Below are 26,846 nucleotides of genomic sequence, written 5' to 3' on the forward strand. Positions count from 1 at the left end.
AGATCTTTTTGCAAGGTTTCCCCATCCTGTGGAGAAGTTATTGCCCAGTTTAGCTTAGTATTGTCCGCAAATACAGAGATTGAACTGTTGGCAGTTTTACGTTGGCTTTTCTCCAATCAGCTGGTACCATTCCAGTCAGAAAACTGTCAGTAAAAATTAGGAACAATGGTCTGGCAATTACTTGACTGAGTTCTCCAAGTACCCTTGGGTGCAAGCCATCTGGTCCCGGTGATTTATTAATGTTAAGTTTCCCAAGTCTTATTTTAATTCTGTCATCTTAACCATGAAGGTGCTTCTGCAGTTTCTGCACCATCTGCAGTTTTGCTTACAGAAGCCCCACGATTCCCTCGTGAAGACTGAGGAGAAGAATAAATTCAATACCTTCTCCATCTCCCCATCCTTTGTAACAATGCTTTCCTCCGCTATGTGTCATTCGTGTTCTATCTTAGCTGCCCTAATTGCACCCCTACAATTATTGTGGCATTTGTTATAATTTCTGATGCTGATGAAGATCCCTCAACCTTGTATTTCTTGAAGGCCTTCTCCTTTGCTTTTATATGCACCTTTACATTGGAGTTGAGCCATTCAGGACCGTTGTTCGCTCTTTTAAATGTATTACCCAATGGGATGCATTGGAAAATGCCCTTATTTAATATGCTCTTAAAGCAAACCCATCTCTCCTCTGCTTTCTTTGTTCCTAAGATTTTATCCCAATTTATGCCTTTTAGCAAGGCTCATAGTTTAGGGAAGTTGGCTTGCTAGTTTAGCGAAGCTTGGCTCTTGAAATTCAGTGTCTTTGTATTCCCCTTATGTTTCCTATTTGTGTGATTTATACGGAAGCCAATTTACCTGTGGTCGCTGTTTCCTAAATTGCCCCATATTTCCATGATCAGGTCTGTATTGTTGGTAATCAGTAGATCCAGTAACACTTTATTTCTAGTTGATGCATGAAATTGTCCTGCAAGACATTTAGGAACTGGCGAGCCTTAGACGAATGCGTGGTTCCTTCTGCCCAGTCTGTCTGGATAATTAAAATCTCCCATTATGATAATACTTCCCATCCTTGCTGCGAATCCAAATTGTGAAAGGAGATCTGTCTTCCCCCTCCTCCCACTGGTTAGGAGGCCTATAACACACCAGTATTATTTTCCCCTTAGCTTCATCCCTTTATAGCTCTACTCTTAAGGATTCCACCTCCTTCCTAGCTCCCTTAAGCCCCATACACACTATCAGATTTTCTGCTGAATTTTTCCTTCAGATTTACCAAAACCATATAATATGAGGTCAAACCTTAGGAGTTTCAATGTGTATGCAATCAGGCATGCCCTTCTACTACATGGTTTTGGTAAATCTGAAGTAAAAACTCAAGAAAATCTGATAGTGTGTATGGGGCTTTAGTGATGTCATCTCTCACATTCACTTGTACATTATTCTTGGTCTATAGGCATACCCCTCGCCCTTTTTTACCCTCTCTATCCCTGCAATAAAGGGTATACCCTTGAATGTTTGCTAGCCAATAATGAGAGCTGTTGAACCAGGTCTCTGAAATTCCTACAAAATCCGAATCCTCCTCGTACGACAGTATCTCTATTTCACCCGTTTTGTCTGCCAGGCTTTTGGCATTGGTGAACATGCCACGTAGTTTAGACCAGTCACATACTATCCTTTTATTGGGTGTTCCAAGATTGCAACTAGGAATTGTTACTATACTTACCTTGGGTTAAAGTCAACCTACCACTAATGCCCCCAATACTACCCTCTAGAATATGTTCCGCACTATCGCTACCTCTGGAACTTTCTCCTGTCGCCTAGTTTATAAAACCCTCTAACTTTTTGGCCATCTTTACTCCCAGCTGAGCGGATCTGCATCCTCCTCATTTAAGTGGAGTCCGTCCCTTCTATAGTACTGGTAACTGACTGAGAAGTCGGCCCAGTCCTCCAGGAACCCAAACCCCTCCTTGCTACACCAGCTCCTCAGCCAATTGTTTACTTCCCTAATCTCCCTCTGCCTTTCTGGTGTGGCTCGAGTTACCTTTAGTATTCCTGAGAATACTAACTTGGAGGTACTTTTCCAAGTCCTTTAAAATCATTCTTTAGGACACACCATCTGCCTCTGACTTTGCCAACGTGCACCATGACAGCCGAGTCTTCCCCAGCCCCTCCCAGTAATCTGTCCACAAGATCCGTGATGTGCCAAACCCAAGCGCCCGGTAGACAACATACAGTTCGGCGCTTCAGGTCTTTGTTAGAAATTGCCCTCTCTGTACTTCTAAGAATTGAGAACCCTATCACCAGAATCTGTTTTTCCTTTAGCTTCGCTTCCCCCCTACTCTCACTGGAGGAATTCTTCCCCCGGCAGCTAGGAGAGTCCCTTAGCTCCAGCAGTGCTGGTCTCTGACTGGTTTCACCAATGTCACTCAAAGGAGAGTACTTATTTGGATGCTCCAGCCCTGGATCAGCCTCCCTGGCACTTGCCCCTAAACCCTTCCTGACTCTCACCCACCTACTCTTTTTTTTTTTTTTTCCTAGTGCTTGTACCTCTTTGTCTCCACCCACCTCTGTTGTCGCCCCTGCCGGATATGTTCCAGGCTCTCCTTTAATATGGAGGGTCTTCTCAGTGCTGACAGTTTCTTCCCTAGATTCAGAAGCTGGGCTTCCAGGGAAACCATTTTGCACAGCAGTATTCACCCTCGATCAGATAATCAAGGAATGCATACATGCCGCAAGATAAACACAGAGTCGCATTTCTCCACACACACCGGGCGTCATACCTACTTATTTAACTACTTCAGATGTGCGCTATAGCCGAATGACAGTTACAACGCAGACCTGCTTTGCCGGGAGGATGCCTATTGACATCCTCCAGTGCCAAGCGGCCTGCGTGCCCCTTGCAGGGCACATGGGGCACGCTCTGTGATCAGCGAGTATATGAGACTCGCTGGATCACAGATCGGAGTAAGGGGTTGATCCCGACCCCTTACCACGTGATCAGCTGTCAGCCAATGACAGCTGATCATGTGATGTCAACAGAGCTGGTAATCAGCTATCTTTTCTCCTCACGCTGGCAGCGTGAGAAGAAAAGAATCTGATCGACAACTGTGAGAAGGACATCGGTCCGATCACGGCGAGCTGCCGCCAGATCCTCAGTGTCCACCTGTGCCCCCTAGCAATAGGCAACAATGCCCACCAGCGTCACCCATCAGTGCCTCAACAACAGTGCTGCACATCAGTGTCACCTATCAGTGCCCACCTGTGCCATCCATCAGTGCCATCCATCAGTGGTCATCAGTACCGCCTTATCTGTTCCTATCAGTGCCACCTTAACTGTGCCCACCAGTGCTGCCTCATCAGCGCCTATCAATGAAGGAGAAAAATTACCTGTTTGCAAAATTTTATAACAAACTATTAAACATGATTTTTTTTCCCCCCAAATGTTCCATATTTTTTGGTTTAGCAAAAAAGAAAAATCCCAGCTGTGATTAAATGCCAAAAGAAAGCTCTATTTGTGGGGGAAAAAAATTATAAAAATTTCATTTGAGTACAGTGTTGTATGACCGCGTAATTGTCATTCAAAGTGCGTCAGCACTGAAAATTGGTCTCAGCAGGAGGGGGGTTTAAGTGCCCAGTAAGCAAATGGTTAATGAGGATTGGGGATTATACCCTGTCCAAATTACCTAACAACTAGCTTCCTAATACTAATACTCAACAAGACAATACACAGGTACTCAACAAGACAACGTGCGCATACACAATACACACGTACTAACGATCCACACACTACTCAGACAACACTCAATACAGCCCACGTGCACTCACGTACTCGCACTACACAGGTACTTTGACCCCTGTTACAAGCTCATTTTTTTAACTCTGGTTTTTAACTCTCCACTTAGTCCAATTCCACTTGGTCTAAGTTCCAGCAGGCAAAAAGGTGGCAAGCTCAAAATTTGTTCTCCAGAAATGCAGGCCGTACATGGTTGAATTTCGAACAAATTTTCTTTTCATAATCAGAAAGCTTTTTTCTTTTTTTTTTGTGATCCGATTATGCCACCATTGATTTTCGAAATTCGGCTGACCAAGCCTTCAATTTCACCTCGTGTTGCTACAGAGAATAATTTTCTTGGCCAGTAATCTTCTCTTCTCTCCTTTTAGATTTTCTTTGCTTGCACATGCGCATTTTTTTCTTATTACATTTCTCACAATTCTCCCATCATTGATTAGAAAATTGTTTGTTTTTCAAAAAAATTTCAACATGTCCAATTCCTCAAATTTGATTGCACGAAAATTGTCTGTTGCTGTAGCCCACTAATGGTGCGAAATTCGTACAAAAATTCTTAGATAAGAAAATTCTTTCGCAATTTGAACCGTGTATAGCCGGCAAAAGTTATATAGGCCTCAATCACCTGTGACCAATTAACCACTCCCCTTAATTAGTAGGCTGAAGGAAGGAAAGAAAAAAAAGGCTGTTTAAAAAGTGACAGAAAAGGTGTTAAAAACTGCAAGCAAAATCCCCAAAAAGAACTTAAAGATGCAACACAGCAATCACCAGCAGTCAAAAGCAAAACTTGTTCACTCTCCACTCAAGGTCCCCTCTGTTTAGCTTCCAACCAGCAGTCGGGTAAAGATAGAAATATAGTATGTGACACTTCCTGTTGGCCTATTTTAGTAATGCCAGGCCTCAGCCTGTTATGCAAAGTTCACATACAAAAAACTAGCTGATGGGCTGATCTCATACACCAGGGGTAATGAATTAAAATTCAAGGAGGTCTGGTCGCCAAAATTTTCTTTGGGCCGAGGTCCGAATCTCAAGTCTGTGCTATGACTCAGAAAGATTGTAGTCACTGTATATCTATCAAAAACATGAGAAATGTACAATTTCCTTAGCATTTCAACAATATTTATTGTCAAGTTTCAGTTACAATATTAAACATGTGGATAGTTGGAACTAGGATAGCTTTACATTTGCCCTTTACATCGGGTGTCCCCATCACGGTGCCCCTTTACATCGGGTGTCCCCATCACGGTGCCCCTTTACATCGGGTGTCCCCATCACGGTGCCCCTTTACATCGGGTGTCCCCATCACGGTGCCCCTTTACATCGGGTGTCCCCATCACGGTGCCCCTTTACATCGGGTGTCCCCATCACGGTGCCCCTTTACATCGGGTGTCCCCATCACGGTGCCCCTTAACATAAAATAAGGGTCACGCTGATGGGTACATTTTATGTTGAGGGTCACGCTGATGGGCACATTTTATATTAAGGGGCACTCTGGACACAACAAAATGTGCCCCTTAACTTAAAATTTGCCCATCAAAGTGCCCCTTTAATATAAAATGTACCCATCAGTGTTGCTCTTAAAACAAAATGTGCCCATGGGTGTGCCCCTTTACATCGGGTGTCCCCATCGCAGTGCCCCTTTACATCGGGTGTCCCCATCGCAGTGCCCCTTTACATCGGGTGTCCCCATCGCAGTGCCCCTTTACATCGGGTGTCCCCATCGCAGTGCCCCTTTACATCGGGTGTCCCCATCGCAGTGCCCCTTTACATCGGGTGCCCCCATCGCAGTCCCCCTTTACATCGGGTGCCCCCATCGCAGTCCCCCTTTACATCGGGTGCCCCCATCGCAGTGCCCCTTTACATCGGGTGCCCCCATCGCAGTGCCCCTTTACATCGGGTGCCCCCATCGCAGTGCCCCTTTACATCGGGTGCCCCCATCGCAGTGCCCCTTTACATCGGGTGCCCCCATCGCAGTGCCCCTTTACATCGGGTGCCCCCATCGCAGTGCCCCTTTACATCGGGTGCCCCCATCGCAGTGCCCCTTTACATCGGGTGCCCCCATCGCAGTGCCCCTTTACATCGGGTGCCCCCATCGCAGTGCCCCTTTACATCGGGTGCCCCCATCGCAGTGCCCCTTTACATCGGGCATTCCTGTCAGAGTGTCCCCTTAACATAAACTGTGCACATCAGGGTGCCCCTTAAAGCAGGATTCCACCCTAAAGTGGAACCTCCGCTGATCGGATCCCTCCCCCCCTCCGGTGTCACAATTGACACCTTTCAGGGGGGAGGGGGGTGGAGATACCTGTCAAAGACAGGTATTTTCACCCACTTCCGGGCATAGAGTCCTGTGGGAGTCTACGCCATTTCCTGCCCTGCCGCGCTGTCTGCTGGGACACACACGGGTCCCAGTGACAGCGCGGAGATTTCCTATTGCGCGGCGCGGCTCGCGCAAGCGCAGTAGGGAACCGGGAAGTGAAGCCGATTCGCTTCACTTCCTGATTTCCCTCACCTAGAATGGTGACTACAGCAGCCGAGAGCCCGAACGATCGTTCGGCCTCGACTGCCGGCATCGCTGGAACCCGGGACAGGTGAGTGTCCATTTATTAAAAGTCAGCAGCTGTAGTATTTATAGCTGCTGGCTTTTAATATATTTTTTTTGGGTGGAATCCCTCTTTAACATAAAATAAGGGTCATGCTGATGGGCACATTTTATATTAAGGGGCACTCTGATGGACACAACAAAACGCGCCCCTTAACTTAAAATTTGCCCATCAGAGTGCCCCTTTTAATATAAAATGTACCCATCAGTGTTGCTCTTAAAATAAAATATGCCCATTAGCGTGCCCCTTAACATGAAATAAGGGTCACACTGATGGCCATTATGTTAGGAGGCACTCTGATGGACAAATTTTATTTTAAGGGGCATGCTGATGGGTATATTTTGAATGTGCACATCGATGGGCATATTTTGTAGGGCACATTTTGTTGTGCCCATCAGCGTGCCCCTTAACAAAATATGCCCATCGATGTGCACATTAAAAATATACCCATCAGCGTGCCCCGCAAAATAAAATTTGTCCATCGGAGTACCCCTTAACATAAAAGGTGCCTATCAGCGTGACCCTTATTTTATGTTAACGGGCACGCTGATGGGTATATTTTTATTGTGCACACCGATGGGCATATTTTGTTAAGGGGCACCTTAACAAAACATGCCCATCAGTGTGCACATAAAAATATACCCATGTGCTCCTTACAAAAAAAGCCCAGCATTGTGCATATTAATAATATACCTATCAGTGTGCCCCTTAAAATATGCCCAACAGTGTGCACAATAAAAACATGATTGATCATGAATGATCCATAATGTGCCCACATACCTTTACAGCAGGAGCGGGGGCACAACTGAAACTGCCTGGCAAGGAGAGCCAGGACCTGAGAATAGGGAACCGCGAGCAGCAGGGGGGCGGGGCGCACATGTGACATCACACCCCTACTGCCTGTGAGCGTGTGTCTCTCTTCAGCTTCGAGAGACGCGGCCAGGAGCAGGGGGCGGGCGCATGCGCGCAGCGTCACTGGTTGCTGGGGAAACCTGCGGTCCCAGCAAACCAGTGATTGCTTTAATTTACTATGCTGGCGGCACGGCGGTCCGGGCAGAAGCTCAGTTCGGTCCGGACTCGGACCGCGGGCCGCCATTTAATGACGGCTGTCATACACCATCAAGGCATGCTGGTAAAGTGTTGCTCATGATAAAAATACTCGGTCATTGTGGTGCTGCTGCTCTCTGATAATTCCACTGGGTAATAAGAAGAGTTCTGTAACACCACAAAGGTAAAGAGAGCGCACATCTGCCCTAGTGTAGTACAGTTTATTAACCACTTCAATACTGGGCTCTTTTACCCCCTTGCTGCCCAGGCCAATTTCCAGCTTTCCGCGCTGTTACACTTTGACAATTTCCCAGTCATGCAACACTGTACCCAAACTAAAATGTTATAATTTTGTTCACACAAATAGAGCTTTCTTTTTGTTGGCATTTAGTCACCATTGGAATTTTAAATTTTTTGCTAAACAAAAAAAAGGGTGTACGTTTTGGGGGAAAAAAAACATTTTTCTTTGTTTCTGCCCACCGCTGCAAAAATTAAAACCCAGCGGCTGTACATACTGCAGCTGCTGACTTTTAATAATGGGACACTTGCCTGTCCCGGAGTCCAGCGATGTCGGCACCACAGTTGATGTTCCATCAGCTGTCGGGTGCATGCCGCCTCCATTGCGAGTAAGGGAACATGACAGTGAAGCCTTACGGATTCACGCCGTGAACCCTAATGAGCATGTGCGAGGCTCCGCTCTTCTCTCCTACTGGCCCGGTGGCCGGGGAAGGGGAGGGAGCCCAGGCGCTGGCGTCAATACCCCGCGGCTGAGACTCCCGGAAATGGGAACAGGAAACCTGTGAAAGACAGGTATCCTTTCCCCCCTCCCCCTGAAAGGTGCCAAATGTGGCACCGGAGGGGGGGGAGGAGTACAACGAGTAGAAGTTCAACTTTTGGGTGGAATTCTGCTTTAATACATTTAGGCTAACATGTATTTTGCTACATTTCTTTGGTGAAAATAGCCCAAATCAGTGTACAATATTTTGTCTGTGTGAAAGTTAGAGTCCACAAACTATGGTGTTTATGTGTGAAAATTAATCCTGATGTACTTCGTGAAGTGTATAGTGACCATCTAAAGTGTGTGTACACTGTATAGCATTTAAATATAAATAAAATAAAAAAAATCAACTTTTATATATTCAAGAGTGATTGATATCCAGTGAACAGCAGTGAGCTGGTACATTGATCACCCATTGGATGTGTCCTGTGACAGATCGTGCTGCTGCATGTCCTAATGATCGGCGCTTCCACTCAGGATAACAAAACCACTGACCAGCCGATATCAGATGCCACAGTGATATACTTCAGTGGCATGGCCTCATTTCATAAGTGACTTGAAAGAGGCCACACCTTCAAAATGCACCATCATGGCAATTGTTTTCCTTTCAATAGAGCGTGTCTTTGGCTGGACCGGGCGCATGGGCAGTAGCCCGGGCACGCCGAGGATTGACATCAGTGGCTTCTGGGTTTCCTATGCTGTCAATTGGCCCATTCAGAGGTGATCTCTTATCCAGATCTTGCAGTGGCCATCCAGGAGGGTTGTTTTTGACACACAAACTGCTATGGAATTATGTGAATGTATTGCGTGAAGTGTTTAGTGTTGCTCTTAGTAAACTGTATTGCACTAGGGTGATTGTGCTTTACTTTTGTGTTTTGTGCCTGTTCTGGCATTTTCCCATTCCCCCATCCTAACTATCCTCTGCTCCCTCCCTGGAATCCCCCCCTTTTCTTTCTTTCTTTTTCTTTCTTTTTCTTTCTTTTTCTTTCTCTTTCTTTCTTCTTTCTTTCTTCTTTCTTTCTTCTTTCTTTCTTCTTTCTTTCTTCTTTCTTTCTTCTTTCTTTCTTCTTTCTTTCTTCTTTCTTTCTTCTTTCTTTTTCCTTCCTTCCTTCCTTACTTCCCTCTGTGTCAACTTAGATTTATTTCAACCTTTGGTTAGTTGAACTGACCTTCAAGTTGTTGGTGCTATATAAATCCTGTATAATATACTGTATGTCCCTCCCTGGAAACGATCCTCCTGATGGGGCCATTAGAGCTACAAGGTTAAATCAGAAAAACTCTCTTGGATTTGGCACTCTACTCTGAGTGATGTTTGCCTACTTTCTATGAGGTTGCTTCTCAAGATGGTCACCTCGTTCTGGTACACCCAATGGTCGTTTTTTATGGCTCTGTCTTTTTTGCATCACCTGTATTGCAACTAGATTTTGTATATTGCTCTGGTTGTATCTTGTATGTCACACCAACCATCTTTGACACTTGGTACTTTTGAATTGTTTCATATGGATGTTGTAACCTTCTGGTCTTTCAATAAAGCTGTGGGGAATGGAAATATGCTAATAGCCTAGCAGAGCCCACACCTCCCCTCCTCCCTCATCCCCAAAACCCCATCCCTGGATGAAGTCCCGTAATTTATGCTGTACAGTGCCATAAAAGTTTTTGCCTGACGTTAAATCTGCCTTAAGCAGGCTAACTCAATAACCATATAAAGTAACCTATAAAAATGAGAATGACTCCTTTTCTACTCTGACATCAGTAGAAAATAAAATCTTGCTGCTATTGGGTATTGCATTTAGTGTAGGGCATTACTGAAAAAGCCCACATTTTTCTTTGAATTCCCTTCTATATGTTCACTCACATTTATCTATACACATTGTCCAATGTTTGAAATATTTAATATGTGTTAATGCTTTCAGGCTTTAATTCAGTGTCCTGCAGAAGTTGTATACCAAGAGGTTATATTACAACCTGAGAAGATGGTCTTGTGGAACAGGACTGTGGCTGTGTGTCAGGTTAGTATGAATAAATGTCTAAAAATATAGTGAGCATAATTGCCTCTTATGCAGGAGTATTTTAAAGGTCACATAGGATCTTATTGGAGAAAACGAATGGCATAGGATTCTGAAGTGATCTGTCATGGAGATTGTTATATGCAATCTATTGTGGTTTTTCGATGTTTATTATATTCAGCACTAAAGTAAACATTTACTTTTGTATTAAAAACACAAATTTAATGTATTGCAGCGTAGAGGTCGACCGATATATCGGCCGGCCGTTTTTTAAATAATCGGCATCGGCCGATTGTGCTGATAAAAAGCCGATTTAGAACTACAGCGGGACTTTGAAATGAGTTCTGTAATAGAAGTCAGTGTAAGTTGCCTGAGTCTCATAGAAACGTCTTTCCTCCTCTCTGGGCAGGCTGCCAAGAAAAGAACAAAATGATACAATGTTTACACTTGAATGAATGAAGTCATCTCTGTGTGTAGAAGTTCTCAGTTTAACCATTTAAAGACTAAATCTTTTTTGACACTTGTTGCTTACAAGTAAAAATCCTGTATTTTCTGCCAGAAAATCACTTAGACCCCCCCAAAAATTATTTATATTTTTTTAGCAGAGATCCTAGGGAATAAAATAGCGGTTGTTGCAATATTTTATGTCATACTGCATTTGCACAGAGGTCTTTCAAATGCATTTTTTTGGGAAAAAAATACACTATTTAAAAAATAAAAATAAAATAAAAACAGTAAAGTTAGCCCATTTTTTTTTTTTCGTCCAAAAGGTTTGACTACCTGTTTTTATTTAATATATAGGTTTTTTTTTTTTTTTATCTAAATCATACATACAAGTAAACTGATTGGAGGTTTGTTTTGTTTAATAAATGTAAATGCTAGATAAATATATGCAAGTAAATGCAAGTTTTAGCAGCTCTTTACCATAATTTTAGCGGTGCTATTTGGCTGCTAGTGGGGCACATATAACCCAGCTAGCGGCCAAGGAAGAGGTTAAATGCGCCCATGAAGCACTGCTGCCAAATCGCATTGCATGCGCTTCGGCAGTGGTGCCCATTCATATCAATGGGCAGGAGTGGTGGAGGAGCGGTATACACCACTCCAAACGTGCTGCTTGCAGGACTTTTTTTTAAGATCCTGCCAGAGCATCGCCTCGGTGTGAAAGCACTCTGTCTTTCACACAGACTGCAGGGGGGCCATTTTGCAGGCACTTTACAGGCGCTATTTTTAGCCCAAAAGCACCTGAAAAACGCCCCAGTGGGAAAGGTGTGTTAGATCAAGGGGGATTAAAAAAAATAATAATAATAAAAAAGGAAAAAAATAAATAAATAAAATAAAATCGGCCTAACATATCGGCCCAAAAAAATCGGCATCATATATCGGCTATCGGCCGCCATGATTTCTAAATATCGGCATCGGCCAGAGAAAAACCCATATCGGTCGACCTCTATTGCAGCGTACCAGTCCTTAAATGTGGGATGGCTGCATTCGTTTTCCTATTTTTTGTTTTTTTTTCTTCCTTTTATCTTCACCTGGGCTATAATACATTCCTGTTTTAGGGTGGCTTCACTCTGGATGGAGGAGCAACAGAGACCCCTTTGGACAGCAGCATTGTCAGTCTTTGAAGAGGGTTTGATGCAATAGCAGATTTAGATAGACTTGACAAACAAATCAAAGCCAAACTTCTGCTAACACTTTATAAAGCAGTTAGTTTTTATTTTCTTACATCAGGGGGTACAGAGCCGTAGTAATAACTATGTGGGTTATATCAGCGTATCAGGAACTGGACACTGGCACTCCCCTTAAGGCGTGAACTTCCCCCATATAACCCCTCCCATTACTGGGAGTCCTCAGTTTTTTCGCCAGTGTCTAAGGCGTTGGGCACGTCTAAAGATGTGTTGTACTGAGCTCCACAGGCAGTAATCCTCTGAGAGCCAGCCATCCTGACTGGATCCGTTCTGATCCGTAATGGACTAAATGCACCCGGGCCTCGTCATCCGAAGACACAAGGTTTTGCTTGCGAATACTTTTAAAGCTGGGACCTGGGATCTAGTACTTTTTGGTAGTAAGGCCAATAAAAGTTTACTGGCAGGGTCTTCTCGCAGGTCCAGGATTGCGGGATTTTCTGAGTGTACCCCTGTTTCTGAAGGTTTCCTTTCAAGGTCTCGGAGCCTACCGTGAAGGGCAAAGATTGTTTTTTTTTTATCTCTGATAAAACCCTGCGGCAAGTATGTATTGTGTTGTGTTGTCATGTCTATGTGTCACCACTGGAGGCTGCATTGAGCATTCACCATTCTGACACTGGAAATGGTAGAAGCTTTCACTCTCCTCTCCGTTCAAGCCAGCTCAGACCCTCAGCTATGAAGGGGGGTTCTGATCACTTCCTGGGCTTGGCGGGGATTGGCGGTTTTTGACTCCTTGAATGCCAGCCAGCTGCCTTTTTTTCTTATATTTTTCTTATTTTCTTTGGCAAATCGTGGCCGTTAATCTGAAACAGATAGCAGATTCCCATCTAGTCCTCTGGGCCCCTTTGTTGAGGTGCAGGAGGCTGGGGATCAGGTAGATCTTCCCAAATATTGGAAGATACTTATTTTTTCTCTTCGGAGGATCCTAACAGGGACAGAGTAGCTGCACAGGTCAGGTGTTTGTCTACTCCCTTACTTGACCCCTTTGTTGCCTGCAGCACAGGCTCTTGAGGTATCTACCTCTAATAGGGTTCATTTGAACCTCCCCCACCTGGGGATATTTTTCCTATTAATGCATAGCTATGTATTCTGAATGGGAAAATTTCTATGAAGAAATGGGGGGTTCCAGCTATTAATGCTACAATCACCTCAGTGAGCAGAGTCTCACAGGTCCAGTAGATAATGCACTGATGTTAAAGGATCCAGCAATTTAAGTTTGGATTTTCCTTTTAAAGACGATGTCTTTTGCAGTTCTGGCTGCAATTGGAGTAACTCAGTCCATTATCCCTTTAACGTCTGCTCCCCTATTTTGGTGGAGCACGTTTTGAGTCTTGCCAATGCATTGAAAGATGGACTCCAAGGGTTAAGGAACAGGTGTGAGATACCTGAAAGTTCTGCCTGATCAGCAGGCTCGGCAAGGGGCTGGTGTATTTGACGCGCTGTGTCTCACAGATGCTATGGAGGTCTCCATCGTTTAAGCCCTATGGCTTATACTTGGAATAGTGCATTTTTGCAGAAGACCATGGCTGAAATATTAATCAGCCGAAGCACCAAGTGAAAACCCTTAGCCAGTCTGTGTGCCTTTCTGGGTTACGACTATTTAGAATGGATAAGTACATCCAAAAGGGGTAAAGCTTTCTTTACCAGTAAAAGGAGGTTCAAACCGTTCTCCTTTAATCATGCAGCCTCTCCTATGCCTTAGTTCCCAAGGGCAGCACCAGGATCTTGGGGGCAGAAAGTCCATAAAGCAGAATGCTAAGGCCTTCTCATGAAGCAGCACCCCCACTCGTTCGGTTGAGGGGAAAGTTCCTGCGATTCTCAAAGTCTGGCAGGAACAATGTTAAGAGCAGAGGGATTTTCTTCTTTAGGTTACATCTAGAGTTTCAAAAGCCCAGATGGCCCAATCGGCTTTCGATCTGAGGGTTCGGGTCCTGTTTGGGTGCTGTCTGTAGGGTCTTTGGGGCTGCTGATGCGGCAGTCTTTATGCAAGAGTGTCCGTCTCCTCAAAGAATGCTCCTAAGATTCCAGAGAAAGGAAAAAAAAAATAAGGAAAAAAGAGAAGTCTCTCTTTCTGGCCTCTGCATCAGCTGTTATCCCAGTCGGTGATATCAGAGATTCCCTTAGTGGAACAGGTTTTTTTTTTGGCTCAAACCTTTTAGGTCCCAGAGCCAAACAGAGGTAAGACCCATTCTAGATCTTGGAGATCTGAATCGGTCCCTAGAACATGCGATCCTTTCATAATTCGATCGGCTGTGTCCATCCTGCAAGGAGGAGAGTTGTATATCTCCATGCGCTAAAGTTTCCCGCTTACCAGAAATCTCTGCAGTTTGAAATATAAAATTGTTATCAATCGTGCCACTGCCATTCGGCTTAGCCACAGCACTACGAGTGTTCTGAACGATTCTGGCACCTCCTTTAGCCAGGTTAAGGGCTCAAAGCATAACTGCCCTAGCCTATTAGAAGATCTACTTTTAATAGATCATTCAGTCTCAGGTCTAAAACCAGAGTCTGATCTCAGCTGTAGATATCTGAAATCTCTAGGTTGGATTCTCAGCCTAGGAAGATTCTCCTTAAAACCATCAAGGAGGTTACTTGGGGGCTGGTTATAGATACCATACAGAAGAAGGTATTTTTACCCCAGACATGAATCAGTTCCATTGTAGGACTAATTCAACTCATCAGGCTTAAGGAAAATTCCTTAATTTGGTTGTAGGAGATTTTTAGGGGAAATGGTGGCCTTCTTCAGGGCCGTCCCTTATGCGCAGTTTTATTCAAAGACTGCTTCAAGACACCATCCTGTCGGTCTGGAATAAAGAGGTTTCAGGCCTTGTTTGTTTCCAATACGCTTGGCTCCCAACATAGGTTAGAGCCTAAATTGGTGGTGGTTATCCAGCAGGAGGGAAAATCTTTATCCTGCAAGGTGTTAACAGATGCCAGCCTTCTAGGCTGGGGAGCAGCCCTGGAAGATGATGCTGTCCAGGGGAGAGGGTCCAGGTTAGAGGACCTTGCCGATCAACTTTCAGGCAGCACATCTGGCCATAGAATCTTGGCGGTCAGATTACGGGACTGTCCTGACAGGATTCAGTCTGACAGAGCCATGGCGGTGGCTTACATCGACCACCAGGGGAGGCACGAGAAGTCGTGCAGCCCAAAAAAAATAAAAACCGGGAGGTGAATAATGTTGTAGCTTTGGCAGAACACAACACTCCTTGCCTATCGGCAATTTTAATATTTCAGGCGTACTACTTGAAACGCCAACAATTATTTGCAGGAGAATGATCTCTTCACCCCGACATCTTCCTAGCAATATGTCAGATGGGGTACTTCGGACATGGACCTATTCGCATCCAGATTCATTAATAAGATCGACAACTTTATGTCAAACAGGGGGTCCGCTATGCATTTCCTCCAGCTCTGCTACTTCCACGCCTTCTCCGCAGGATTAAGCAGGAACAGAAGGAGGTGATTCTGGTGGCCCCAGCCGGGTCCCAGAAGATCTTAATTTATCGAGATCATAAAGAGGGCAGTAAAAGTCCTTTGGACTCTGCCATTATAGCCAGACCTTCTTGCACAAGGTCCGGTATAAGGAGTTTAACAGGTTTGACTGTTGAATCCTACTCTATAAAAGATCATGGGTGATCTCCTTCATTAGTGTCTACTTTGACTAATGCCAGGAAGCCGGCTTACAGACTACTATAGAATCTGGAAGGCATAGGTTTCTTGGTATGGATCCAGGGGTTGGCACCCCAGGAGGTATGTCAATAGGCAGGATTCCTGCATATGGGATCTGAAATGAAGCTGGCCTTGACTTTATCAAGAGCCAGATCCAGGCCGTGTCGATGTCTTTTCCTATGGCCTCTTGCTTCCCACTCTTGGTGGGTAGCTTATTCAGGGGGTAACCAGGTTTATCCCCCTATCAAGGCACCTTTAAATCCTTAGGATTTAAAATTGGTCTTTTCGGTTTTGCTGAATCAGCAGTTTGAACTTTACGAGAAATACTCTTGGTTCTTTGACAAGAAAGATAATCTTTTTTTGCTTGCCAATTCTTCTGCTAGAAGAGTATCTGAAATAATGGCTCTGTCTTGTAAGAGCCATATTACATCATGCATAAGGATGAGGTGGTTTGATGTCCTCATCCTGAATTCTTACCAAAAGTGGTAACAGGTTTTCATTTAAACCAAGATAATATTCTTCCTCCTTTCTCCCCAGAAGCCTTAATCTGGGGAAGAGAAAGCACTACAGTCTCTTGATGTAGTAAGAGCGATCAGAGTCTTTATAAAGGCGACCGCTCAGGTTCGCAAAACACAGGTTTTGTTGTACTGCCAGAGGGTCCAAGATATGGACAGGCAGCGTCAAGATCCACTATTTTCCAAATGGGTTTGTCAAGTGATTGATCAGGCTTAACCACTTCAGCCCCGGACCAATTTTCAGCCTAAGGACCAGAGGTCTTTTTACAATTTCGCACTGCACTGCTTTAACTGGTAATTGCGCGGTCATGCGATGTTGTACCCAAACGAAATTTGCGTCCTTTTCTTCCCACAAATAGAGCTTTCTTTTGATGGTATTTGATTGCCTCTGCGATTTTTATTTTTTGCGATTATAAATGGAAAAAGACCGAAAATTTTGAGAAAAAAATATATTTTCTACTTTTTGTTATAAGAAAAATCAAATAAACTCAATTTTAGTCATACATTTGTAGGGGTCAGCCCCTAGGATTACTGAACTATATTGCACTGTGTTCCATCTATAATATATACAGCCTGCTATTTCCAGTTTAGCCACAAGATGTCACTGTTGCTGCCGACCCTTCAGAGGAGAGGAAACAGGAAGTGGCAGTGAGAGAGAACTGTGAGGAGTGTGTGGGCAGCTGAGGAATTCCTGTGCGGAGCTGAGGAAAAGTCAAGTCTGTCCTGAGGAGAGGGAGACTTTGTGTGGATAAAGAGTCGCAGTATCCAGCTAAAGATCGGGCACCTCGGGCAGAGAGAGAGAGCTGTGGTGATTTTGGGCCGCATCTGTGTTCATCCATCCGTCCCAGACGGGCAAGCTGCAGCACTAGGAACTGGACTTCACCTGCCTCATGAAGGAGGCCAAGACAAGGGACCCTCCAGCTGTCTAACAAACTGTGAGTGAGCACCGGTGCTGGATTGTGATAGGGAATAGTACAGTCCCTACTGAGATAGTACGTTGTAGAAACGTGTCCCGATAAGCGGGAATCAGGCAGGACATATTAGAAGAGGGTAGCCTGTATCACTGTGCATGTGTTGGCGGGAAAGCCATTTTGTGTATCACATTCCAGTTAGCCTTACTGTAAACTACTGTGAATTCTTAATACTGTTATCCTCCTCCTCCGGCCATTATATCTTACTGTTTAATAAAGCCGGTTTTTTGTTTCAGCCTCCTTGTCTGCTGTCCCGTACTTGAAACCTGCATTGCGGTCTCCTATACCTCTGACCGCTACAAGTGGCGCTGCGCGCAGGGTACGGTTACAGAGATGGAGGCGGCTGAAGGCAACGTACCTGATGTTGATGTGAATGCCTTAGGTAATGGTGGAACCCCTACAAGGACCCTCCCTATGGGCATGCTTTTTAACTTGTTGCCAAAATTTGATGGCCAGAACATGTCACTGTCAGACTGGGTGACGAGATTACAGAGCGTTGCTAGAATTTACAATGTCAGCCCAGAGCTACAGGTGGAAATTGCTTTGGCTGCCCTGGAGGGTGAAGCGCGGAAAACTGTTTGCTTACAACCGGAAGCTACGCGCAGTACCTTGAAAGAGATTGTGCGCTTTCTAGAAGAAATATACGGTGAAACAGCTAGTGCGGGCCACCTCCGGGCAAAGTTCTTCTACCGGGTACAGCAGGAAAATGAAGGGGTCTCACAATATGCAACGGCTCTACAGGAAGTACTGGCTGAGATACAGAAAAAAGAGGCAGACGGGATAACCGCCATGGGATCCGCAGACCGGATACTGAGGGAACAATTGATCCTGGGACTCTACAGCTCTCACCTGAGACAAGCCCTACGGGAACGAGTCAGAGTGGACCCTACACTGAATTTTCGGCAAATATTGGCTGAGGCCGTGGAGCGAAGTAAAGAAGAAATTTATGCCTCTGGAGTGATACGGACCCAGACCGCCTCCCTCGGGGTTGCGAAGAATGAAGAGGTCCTGGTTAGAGTGGTGCAGGACCTACAAAGCTCCCTGGGTCTCATGCATGAGAAGTTGACGCAAATAGAGAGACGGATGGATTTGAGCTACCCCCCTGAGGTTGCATATCTGGGGCAACAACAACCTTATCAGACTGCCTCGATGGTTCCTGCACCAGAGCATCCTTACCCACGTATTCCCACCTACCGAGTCCCTCAATATCCTCCAGTGAGCTCGGCCAGTCCAGGCCTACGGGCGCCTCCCGCACACAGACAGAGAGAACAACGCAGAGAGGCTCAGTGCTGGCGGTGTGGAGAAAAAGGACACTTCGCTAGAGAATGCCGGAGGGACCTGCCTAGACGCCCAGAGCCGGCGTTAAACTTCAGGCCCCCGCAGTAATGAGGCACACTGCGGGGGAAGTAGAGTGTCAGGCCACTCAGCACAGCTCCGAACACCTGGTTGCAGGATGTCCCACCATAAGAGCCGAGTTTGAAGGCATTCCAGTCAACTGTTTAGTGGACACCGGATCACAGGTAACGACCATGCCTCAGTCATATTTCAACCGTTACTTTCAAGCACTGGCCAAGCCAGAACAGGGGACATTGATCCGGGTCACAGCAGCTAACCAGCAACAAATCCCTGTCACAGGTGTCGTATGGATGAATGTACGTCTGTGTGGACAGGAAGTTGGAAAAAAAGGTATCCTGCTGGTCCCTGAAACCTTCAAAGAAGATGTACCGGTGATAATGGGCATGAATATCCTGCGAGAGTTGGATCAAATTATGTTCACTAAAAGGGGGCCGGGCTATTGGAAGAATGCCACTCCACACAAACCAACGCAAAAGGCATTTCAACGGTTAATCCGGTTTTGTGGGACACAGAAGAGTGTCCCAGTACATCAGTCTGTAGGAAATATTCGAGTGCCGGGAAGGGCTACCCTTACCCTCCCTCCTGATCGGGAGACTATACTGACTTTGCCCGTGGGAACCTCCCGCAACCTTGAAGGTATGGAGGTGATCATTGAGCCTGCAGGCCTGGGAGAGTTAGGTCAGGATGTCCTAGTGGCCCGGACACTGGCAGTAGTCCAAAATGGACGAGTACCCATAAGAGCTGTAAACGTTGGACAACGGGAAGTCTCTCTGGTGCCAGGAGTGGAACTGGCTCGCGTGTACCTACATCGGGGAGAAGTGCTGAGTCAGGGAGAAGTGACTCTAGCTCCGATAGGCAATTCTGCTTGGACCTTGGCAGTTACTGCAAAGCCTGCAGAGGCACCGACCCCAGAATGGAATGGGACAGTCATCTTGGAACAAATGGAGATAGATGTGAAAGCTCTAAGTCCGGATCATTTACGAGCAGTTGAAACCATGCTGTGGGAGAATCAAGCTGCGTTTGCCCGCAATGCCAATGACTTTGGTTGCACAGATGCTATCACCCATGAGATACCGACGGGGGACACTCCCCCAAGCCGAGAGAGATATCGACAGATTCCACCCAAGTTGTATCAAGAGGTGAAGACATTGCTGAAACAGATGATCGATTCAGGAGTGGTTCGGGGTAGTCAAAGTCCCTGGGCAGCCCCAGTGGTGCTTGTCAAGAAGAAGGATGGCACCATTCGATTTTGTGTGGATTACCGGAGATTGAATGCGTGCACAGTGCGGGACTCATATCCTCTGCCTCGCATCGAAGAGTCCCTAACAGCCCTAGGGCGGGCTAAATACTTCTCCACCTTGGATTTAGCAAGTGGATACTGGCAGGTACCGGTGGCTGAACAAGACAAGGAAAAGACAGCATTCATACTTCCCATGGGTCTGTTTGAATTTAATAGGATGCCATTTGGGCTGTCTAATGCCCCAGGAACCTTTCAGAGGCTGATGGAAAAATGTCTGGGAGATCTAAATTTTGAAGCTACCCTGATATACTTGGATGATATTATAGTGTACTCTGCTACTTTTGAAGAACACTTGGCCCGATTAGGACAGGTACTTGAGCGACTGCGGGCCCATGGCCTGAAGATAAAGCCAAAGAAGTGTCATCTCTTCAAGAAGGAGATCGAGTACTTAGGCCATACGGTGTCCAAAGACGGGGTGCTGCCATCCCAAAATAAAGTGGCTGCCATTCAACAATGGCCGGAGCCTAGAACGCTGCGTGAGTTGAAGGCCTTCCTTGGTCTGACTGGTTACTACCGGCGGTTCATCAAAGACTATGCAAAGATAGCGGGCCCTCTGAATGAGATTTTGAGAGGAACTGCTGGGCAATCCAAGAGTCAAAGTGTTCCCTGGGGACAGAAGCAAGAGGAGGCCTTCCTGACCTTGAAAGAGGCTCTGACATCGGCCCCCATCTTGGCTTATGCTGATTTTGACAAACCATTCTTCTTATCTACTGACGGTAGTCTCTACGGACTCGGGGCAGTGTTGTCACAGATGCAGGACGGACACGAAAGAGTGATTGCCTATGCCAGTAGGTCCCTGCGGGATACGGAGCGAAACCCTCATAACTATAGTTCCTTCCGGCTAGAGCTCCTTGCCCTGGTGTGGGCCATGACAGAGAAGTTTGCCGGTTACCTTACAGGGGCTAAAATCTTTGTACGGACTGATAACAATCCCCTGGCCCATCTGGATACTGCTAGACTGGGAGCCCTGGAGCAACGTTGGGCAGCTCGCCTTGCAAAGTATGACTTCTCAATTCGCTATCGCTCTGCTACAGAGAATACCAATGCTGATGGTCTGTCGAGGGTTACTTTTGAAACTCCATTGGGAGAGCTTGATGAACAAAAGGAAGAGGATGAAATTCCAGACTTCCGCAAGTTTACACCTCCAGCAGTCGCAGCACAGACAAGCGGGGAGGCCCGGTCCCTGCCTAAGGCATTAGCAAGAACTAATGAGGAATGGGGGCGAATACAAGATGAAGACATTGGACTGCGACAGATAAAAGGTTGGGTGGCTCGGCAAAGAAAACCAGACAGAGAGGAAAGGGCTGATCTTGATGCTGAGATGAAGTCAATTCTACATCAATGGGACAGACTAGAGGTTCATGGAGCTGTTCTATACCGCAAGTGGCAGCAGCCTGCCGATCTGGAGGCAAGATGGCAGGTTGTCATACCAAGGAGTCTGGCACTAGAGATAGCCAGGGAAGCTCATGAATTTGGAGCTCATTTCGGGCCAGTCAAAACTTACCAGTGGCTGCAGCGTTATGTGTATTGTCCACGACTGGAGGTCGTAGTTGAAGAAGTCTGCCGACAGTGTAGAGTGTGTGAGCTTACTAAAAGCACAGAGCAGAGGGCACCCATACAGCCCATACAGACCAAGGAACCGCTGGAGGTATTGCTGATAGATTATCTCCTCGTGGGACAGTCAGCCAGAGGCCCACAATACTGCCTGGTCATGATTGACCACTTCTCCAAGTTTGCAGTGGTCACTCCAACTCGGGACCAGACGGCTGAGTCTGCAGCTCGGGCCATCTGTCAAGATTTCATCCGGGTCTATGGATGCCCGAAACGGATTCACTCCGATCAAGGAGCATGCTTTCAAGGGAAAGTGATGGAGGAGTTACACCGACTGTATGGCATTGGAAAATCCAGGACAACTCCATATCATCCCCAAGGGAATGGGGCCTGTGAGCGCTTTAATCGGACTCTGCTTCAGATGCTGAGGACCTTAGAGGAGGACAAAAAGACACACTGGCCAGACTATCTGCCTGAATTAGTCTGGGCCTACAATAATCGTGTCCACACTACCACCGGCTATACCCCATACATGCTACTGTTCGGTAGAGCCGGACGAGAAATTGTCGAATTGAATTTGGAACAGCCAGAAGATGTGATAGAGCGATCAACCACCTCATGGGTGAAAGAACACCGCAAGCGACTCCAGACCATCTGCCGGTTAGTAGGCCAGAGATTGCAAGAAAAGACTTATACTGACCGTCCTCCCATCCAAGAGATTCCGTTGCAACCTGGAGACCGGGTGCTGGTTCGAGAGAAACGGCCCAGAGGCAAGTTGAGTGAGCGTTGGGAGGTACAGCCGTACAAAGTGATCAAGAGAGTGTATCCCAATGGTCCAGTTTACGAAGTTCGTGTTGAGAATGGGGAGTCGGCTTCAAGGGTTCTACATAGGAATATGCTACGGCCATGTCGGTCAGAAGATCGGATACCTGCACAGAGGACACCACTCCCTGCCCCTTCCTCAGAATTTGTCATTTCCGATGGGAATAATATTGAAGACTGGTGGATTGTTCCTGACTCTGCACGTGATGAAGCCCCTGTTATAGAACCAGTACCAGCTCCAAGGGAGGAAGGACAAGTCCTAACAGAAAGACAAGACCTTCGGAGATCTAGTAGGTCTACTGCAGGGGTTCCACCAAACAGGTACAATGCTGATCAGTTTATTTGGTCTAACTGTATGTATTATGAACAATGTTGTGCTGCCGTTAAAGATTGATTTAACCCTTTTCTTCCCCATGGACTATATAGCAAGGCCGAGGACGGCCACCTTTAAGCGGGGAGGCATGTAGGGGTCAGCCCCTAGGATTACTGAACTATATTGCACTGTGTTCCATCTATAATATATACAGCCTGCTATTTCCAGTTTAGCCACAAGATGTCACTGTTGCTGCCGACCCTTCAGAGGAGAGGAAACAGGAAGTGGCAGTGAGAGAGAACTGTGAGGAGTGTGTGGGCAGCTGAGGAATTCCTGTGCGGAGCTGAGGAAAAGTCAAGTCTGTCCTGAGGAGAGGGAGACTTTGTGTGGATAAAGAGTCGCAGTATCCAGCTAAAGATCGGGCACCTCGGGCAGAGAGAGAGAGCTGTGGTGATTTTGGGCCGCATCTGTGTTCATCCATCCGTCCCAGACGGGCAAGCTGCAGCACTAGGAACTGGACTTCACCTGCCTCATGAAGGAGGCCAAGACAAGGGACCCTCCAGCTGTCTAACAAACTGTGAGTGAGCACCGGTGCTGGATTGTGATAGGGAATAGTACAGTCCCTACTGAGATAGTACGTTGTAGAAACGTGTCCCGATAAGCGGGAATCAGGCAGGACATATTAGAAGAGGGTAGCCTGTATCACTGTGCATGTGTTGGCGGGAAAGCCATTTTGTGTATCACATTCCAGTTAGCCTTACTGTAAACTACTGTGAATTCTTAATACTGTTATCCTCCTCCTCCGGCCATTATATCTTACTGTTTAATAAAGCCGGTTTTTTGTTTCAGCCTCCTTGTCTGCTGTCCCGTACTTGAAACCTGCATTGCGGTCTCCTATACCTCTGACCGCTACACATTTAGGGCAAAATTTATTCAGCCACATGTCTTTAGTAAAAAAAAAGTCAATAAGCGTATATTGGTTTGCGCAAAAGTTATAGCGTCTACAAACTAGAGTACATTTTCTGGAATTTACACAGCTTTTAATTTATGACTGCCTATCTCATTTCTTGAGTTGCTAAAATGGCAGGGCAGTACAAACCACCCCCCCCTCCCAAATGACCCCATTTTGGAAAGTAGACACCCCAAGGAAATTGCTGAGGGGCATGTTGAGCCCATTGAATATTTTTTTTTTGTCCCAAGTGATTGAAAAATGACACAAAAAAAAAGAAAAAATAAAGTTTACAAAAAGTTGTCACTAAATGATATATTGCTCACACATGCCATAGTTATATGTGGAATTGCACCCCAAAATATATTCTGCTGCTTCTCCTGAGTGCGGGGATACCACATATGTGGGACTTTTTGGGAGTGTTTTGTAAGTGATAGTGATCGATGGATACTGTACTTGGGTGGGCTGGGCGGAGGGGCAAAACGCAGGTGCTAGCAGGTATCTGGGCTGATCCTGCTAACAATGCATTTTTTTGGAACCCTAAACTGCTGGGGACGCTAGTATAGATCTGATCAGATCAGATATTGATCTGTTCAGATTCTATACCACTTCGGGAGGTTTATGCTTTGCGCGTTGGTGTTAGCTGTACTGGCACTAACCTAGCGCTGCCTGGGGCGACGCAGACCCTGACCCTAAAACCTAATTGGTATCACCTGCCGGGTGATCAGGGGTTAAACCTTTATTGGGTAATAAATGGTGGGTGCCCTGATGCTATAAAAAGCAAACTAATAAGAGTCACTAGTAACTCTTATACGGTGATCACTGGTGAAAGGGTTGTCTAGGGGCAATCGGTGGGTTAAAACCATTATTGGGTAGTATATGGGGGTACCTAGCGCTATAAAAACCTGGCGGTGAACCTAAAAAAATAACTAGCTACCTAGCGGCATCAGTGACACTAATGCAGCGATCAGAAAAACGATCGCTTAGTGATACTGGCAAAAGGGGGTGAAAGGGTTAACTAGGGGCAATCAGGGGGTTAAAACCGTTATTGGGTAGTATATGGGGGTACCTAGTGCTATAAAAACCTGGCGGTGAACCTAAAAAAATAACTAGCTACTTAGCGGCACCAGTGACGCCAATGCAGCGATCAGAAAAACTATCCCTTAGTGACACTGGCAAAAGGAGGTGAAAGGGTTAACTCTAGGGGCAATCAGGGGGGTTAAACCTTTATTGGGGGGTGGTAGGGGGCTACCCTGGACCTAACACTAACTGCCCTGACACTTTTTACTGTCACCACTGACACTGAATGCAGTGATCAGAAAAATAAATGATCACTGCAATCAATGACACTGTGAGGGGGAGGGGGGGGGTTTGTGTGCCTATATGTTAGTGTAGTGTTTGGTGCACTTACTTTCAGTGTTCTCCTCGTAGTCCGGTCAAAAAGACCACCCCGAGGAGAATGACATCACTTCCTCCCTGCCTGTGTTTACTATACACAGCGGGAGGAAGCTTCTCATTCGCCAGGAGCGATCGAGAGGGGATGGCCAGAAACCAACGGCCATCCCCTCATCCCGGATCGCTCCTGAAGCAAAAAGGACCACTGCATCCAGCGGGAGGGGGGTCCTATCGGACCCCCCACCCGCTGGAAGGCAAGCACGTACATGTACGTGCTTGTGCCTGTACATGCCATTCTGATGACGTACATTGGCATGCGGCGATCCTTAAGTGGTTAAAGAAGAAAAATCTTCCTTCTCGTATTAAAGTGGAGGGCCACCCTGAAAACAAAATTTTTTAAAAAATTACAAAAAAAATCTAAAAAAAAAAAAATTTTTTTTTTTTACTTACCTGCTGCTAGGCACATAATCCTAATCTTCCTCCTCCGCGGAGATCTTCTGTCTTCTCTCTTCGTCGCGGTGTCTTCTGGGTAATGGGTCACGCTGTGTTCTGGGAACTGTGTGTTCCAGAACACAGCGCGGCCCATTCAGAAAGTAGCTGCGGGACTTGCGCATGCGCAGTAGGAAACGGGCAGTGAAGCCATAAGGCTCCACTGCCTGTTTCTCTTAGAGGGAATGGCGGCGCCGGGACCCGAGAGCCGAGGGACGGGTCGGCCTCAGGCGGCCGACATCGTGGGCGCCCTGGACAGGTAAGTGTGTTTATTAAAGCGGAGGTCCACCCTAAAATGGACCTTCCGCTCATCGGATTCCTCCCCCCCTCCGGCGCCACAATTGGCACCTTTCAGGGGGGAGGGGGGTGCAGTTACCTGGATAATCCAGGTAACTGCACCCACTTCCGGGCTAGCTCTCTGCGGAAAGGGGTGTACATTACGCCCCTTTCCGCAAGTGCCCGCCCCCTTCCGCAAGTGCCCCGCTGCCTGCTGGGAAACACACAGATCCCAGAGGCAGCGGGGACCGTCCTCATTGCGCAGCGCGGCTCGCGCATGCGCAGTAGGGAACCGGGAAATGAAGCCGAAAGGCTCCATTTCCTGATTCCCATACCCAAGATGGCGGCGGCAGCACTCGAGTGTCGATCTAGAGATCGACTTCGGGTGCTGACATCGCGGGCGCGCTGGACAGGTAAGTGTCACTATTTTAAAGGTCAGCAGCTGCAGTATTTGTAGCTGCTGACTTTAAAAAAAAAAAAAAACGCGGAGTCCCGGCAGACTCCCGCTTTAAGTCAGCAGCTGCAGTGTTTGCAGCTGCTGACTTTTTTTTTTTTTTTTTTTAAACGGCCCTCCTCTTTAAGAGCACACTCATCCAGGGCGATTAGTGCCTCATCAAGCCTCTATGGCTCAGATCTGTAAAACCCTGACTTGGTCTTCGGTTCAGACGTTTATCCGATTTTATCAAATCTATGTTAAAGGTCATGAGGATATTGCCTTTGGGCACAGCATACACTGCAGGCTGCAGTATGAGTCCTCTGGCCTCCTGTTTCCTTGATTCTGTCTTCCCCCTTCAGTTGCCATTAGGGGGCATCCCACGTAGTTATTACTATGGCTCTGTGTCCCCTGATGAAGGAAAAGAAAATAGGATTTTTAAAACAGCTTACCTGTAAAATCCTTTTCTTTGATGTACATCAGGGGACAGAGGTCCCTCCCTTCTTCTTATACACTTTGATTGCTTGGCTACAAAACTAAGGACTCCCAGTAATGGGAGGAGTTATATGGGGGAAGTTCACGCCTTAAGGGGGGTGCCAGTGTCCAGCACCTGATATGTCGATATAACCCACATAGTTATTATTATGGCTCTGTGTCCCCCAGGTAAGCTGTTTTAAAAATCCTATTTTTTTCTCTTTTCGGATAAAGGTTGTATGTAAATTAATAAAAAACATCTAATGATTTAAATGGTTTGCCTCAACTCCAACTGCCGCATTTGCTGGACAGGGTCAGAGTCACCAGAATATTAATATTTTTATTATTTAGGACTTATGTAATGCCAACAGTTTGCACAGCGTTTGACAGAATTGGGGAAACAGTACACTTTACAATACAAGAGTGTTAGGCGCTT

General features: G+C 46.2%; 1 protein-coding gene across 2 annotated transcripts in view; it reads left to right on the forward strand.

Moving 5' to 3' along the window:
• The window catches only part of STARD3 (StAR related lipid transfer domain containing 3), a 175,390-nt gene that overhangs the window by 101,094 nt on the left and 47,450 nt on the right, over positions 1–26,846 (forward strand). For both annotated transcript variants that reach the window (XM_077459488.1, XM_077459487.1), the window contains one exon: positions 10,117–10,212. In XM_077459488.1, the coding sequence (XP_077315614.1) occupies positions 10,117–10,212 (96 nt within the window). The remainder of the gene's footprint in view (positions 1–10,116; positions 10,213–26,846) is intronic.

The sequence above is a fragment of the Lithobates pipiens genome, unplaced genomic scaffold (genome assembly GCF_037356315.1).
Source record: "Lithobates pipiens isolate NorthernLeopardFrog02 unplaced genomic scaffold, aLitPip1_a1.2 Scaffold_28, whole genome shotgun sequence".
Lineage (NCBI taxonomy): Eukaryota > Metazoa > Chordata > Amphibia > Anura > Ranidae > Lithobates > Lithobates pipiens.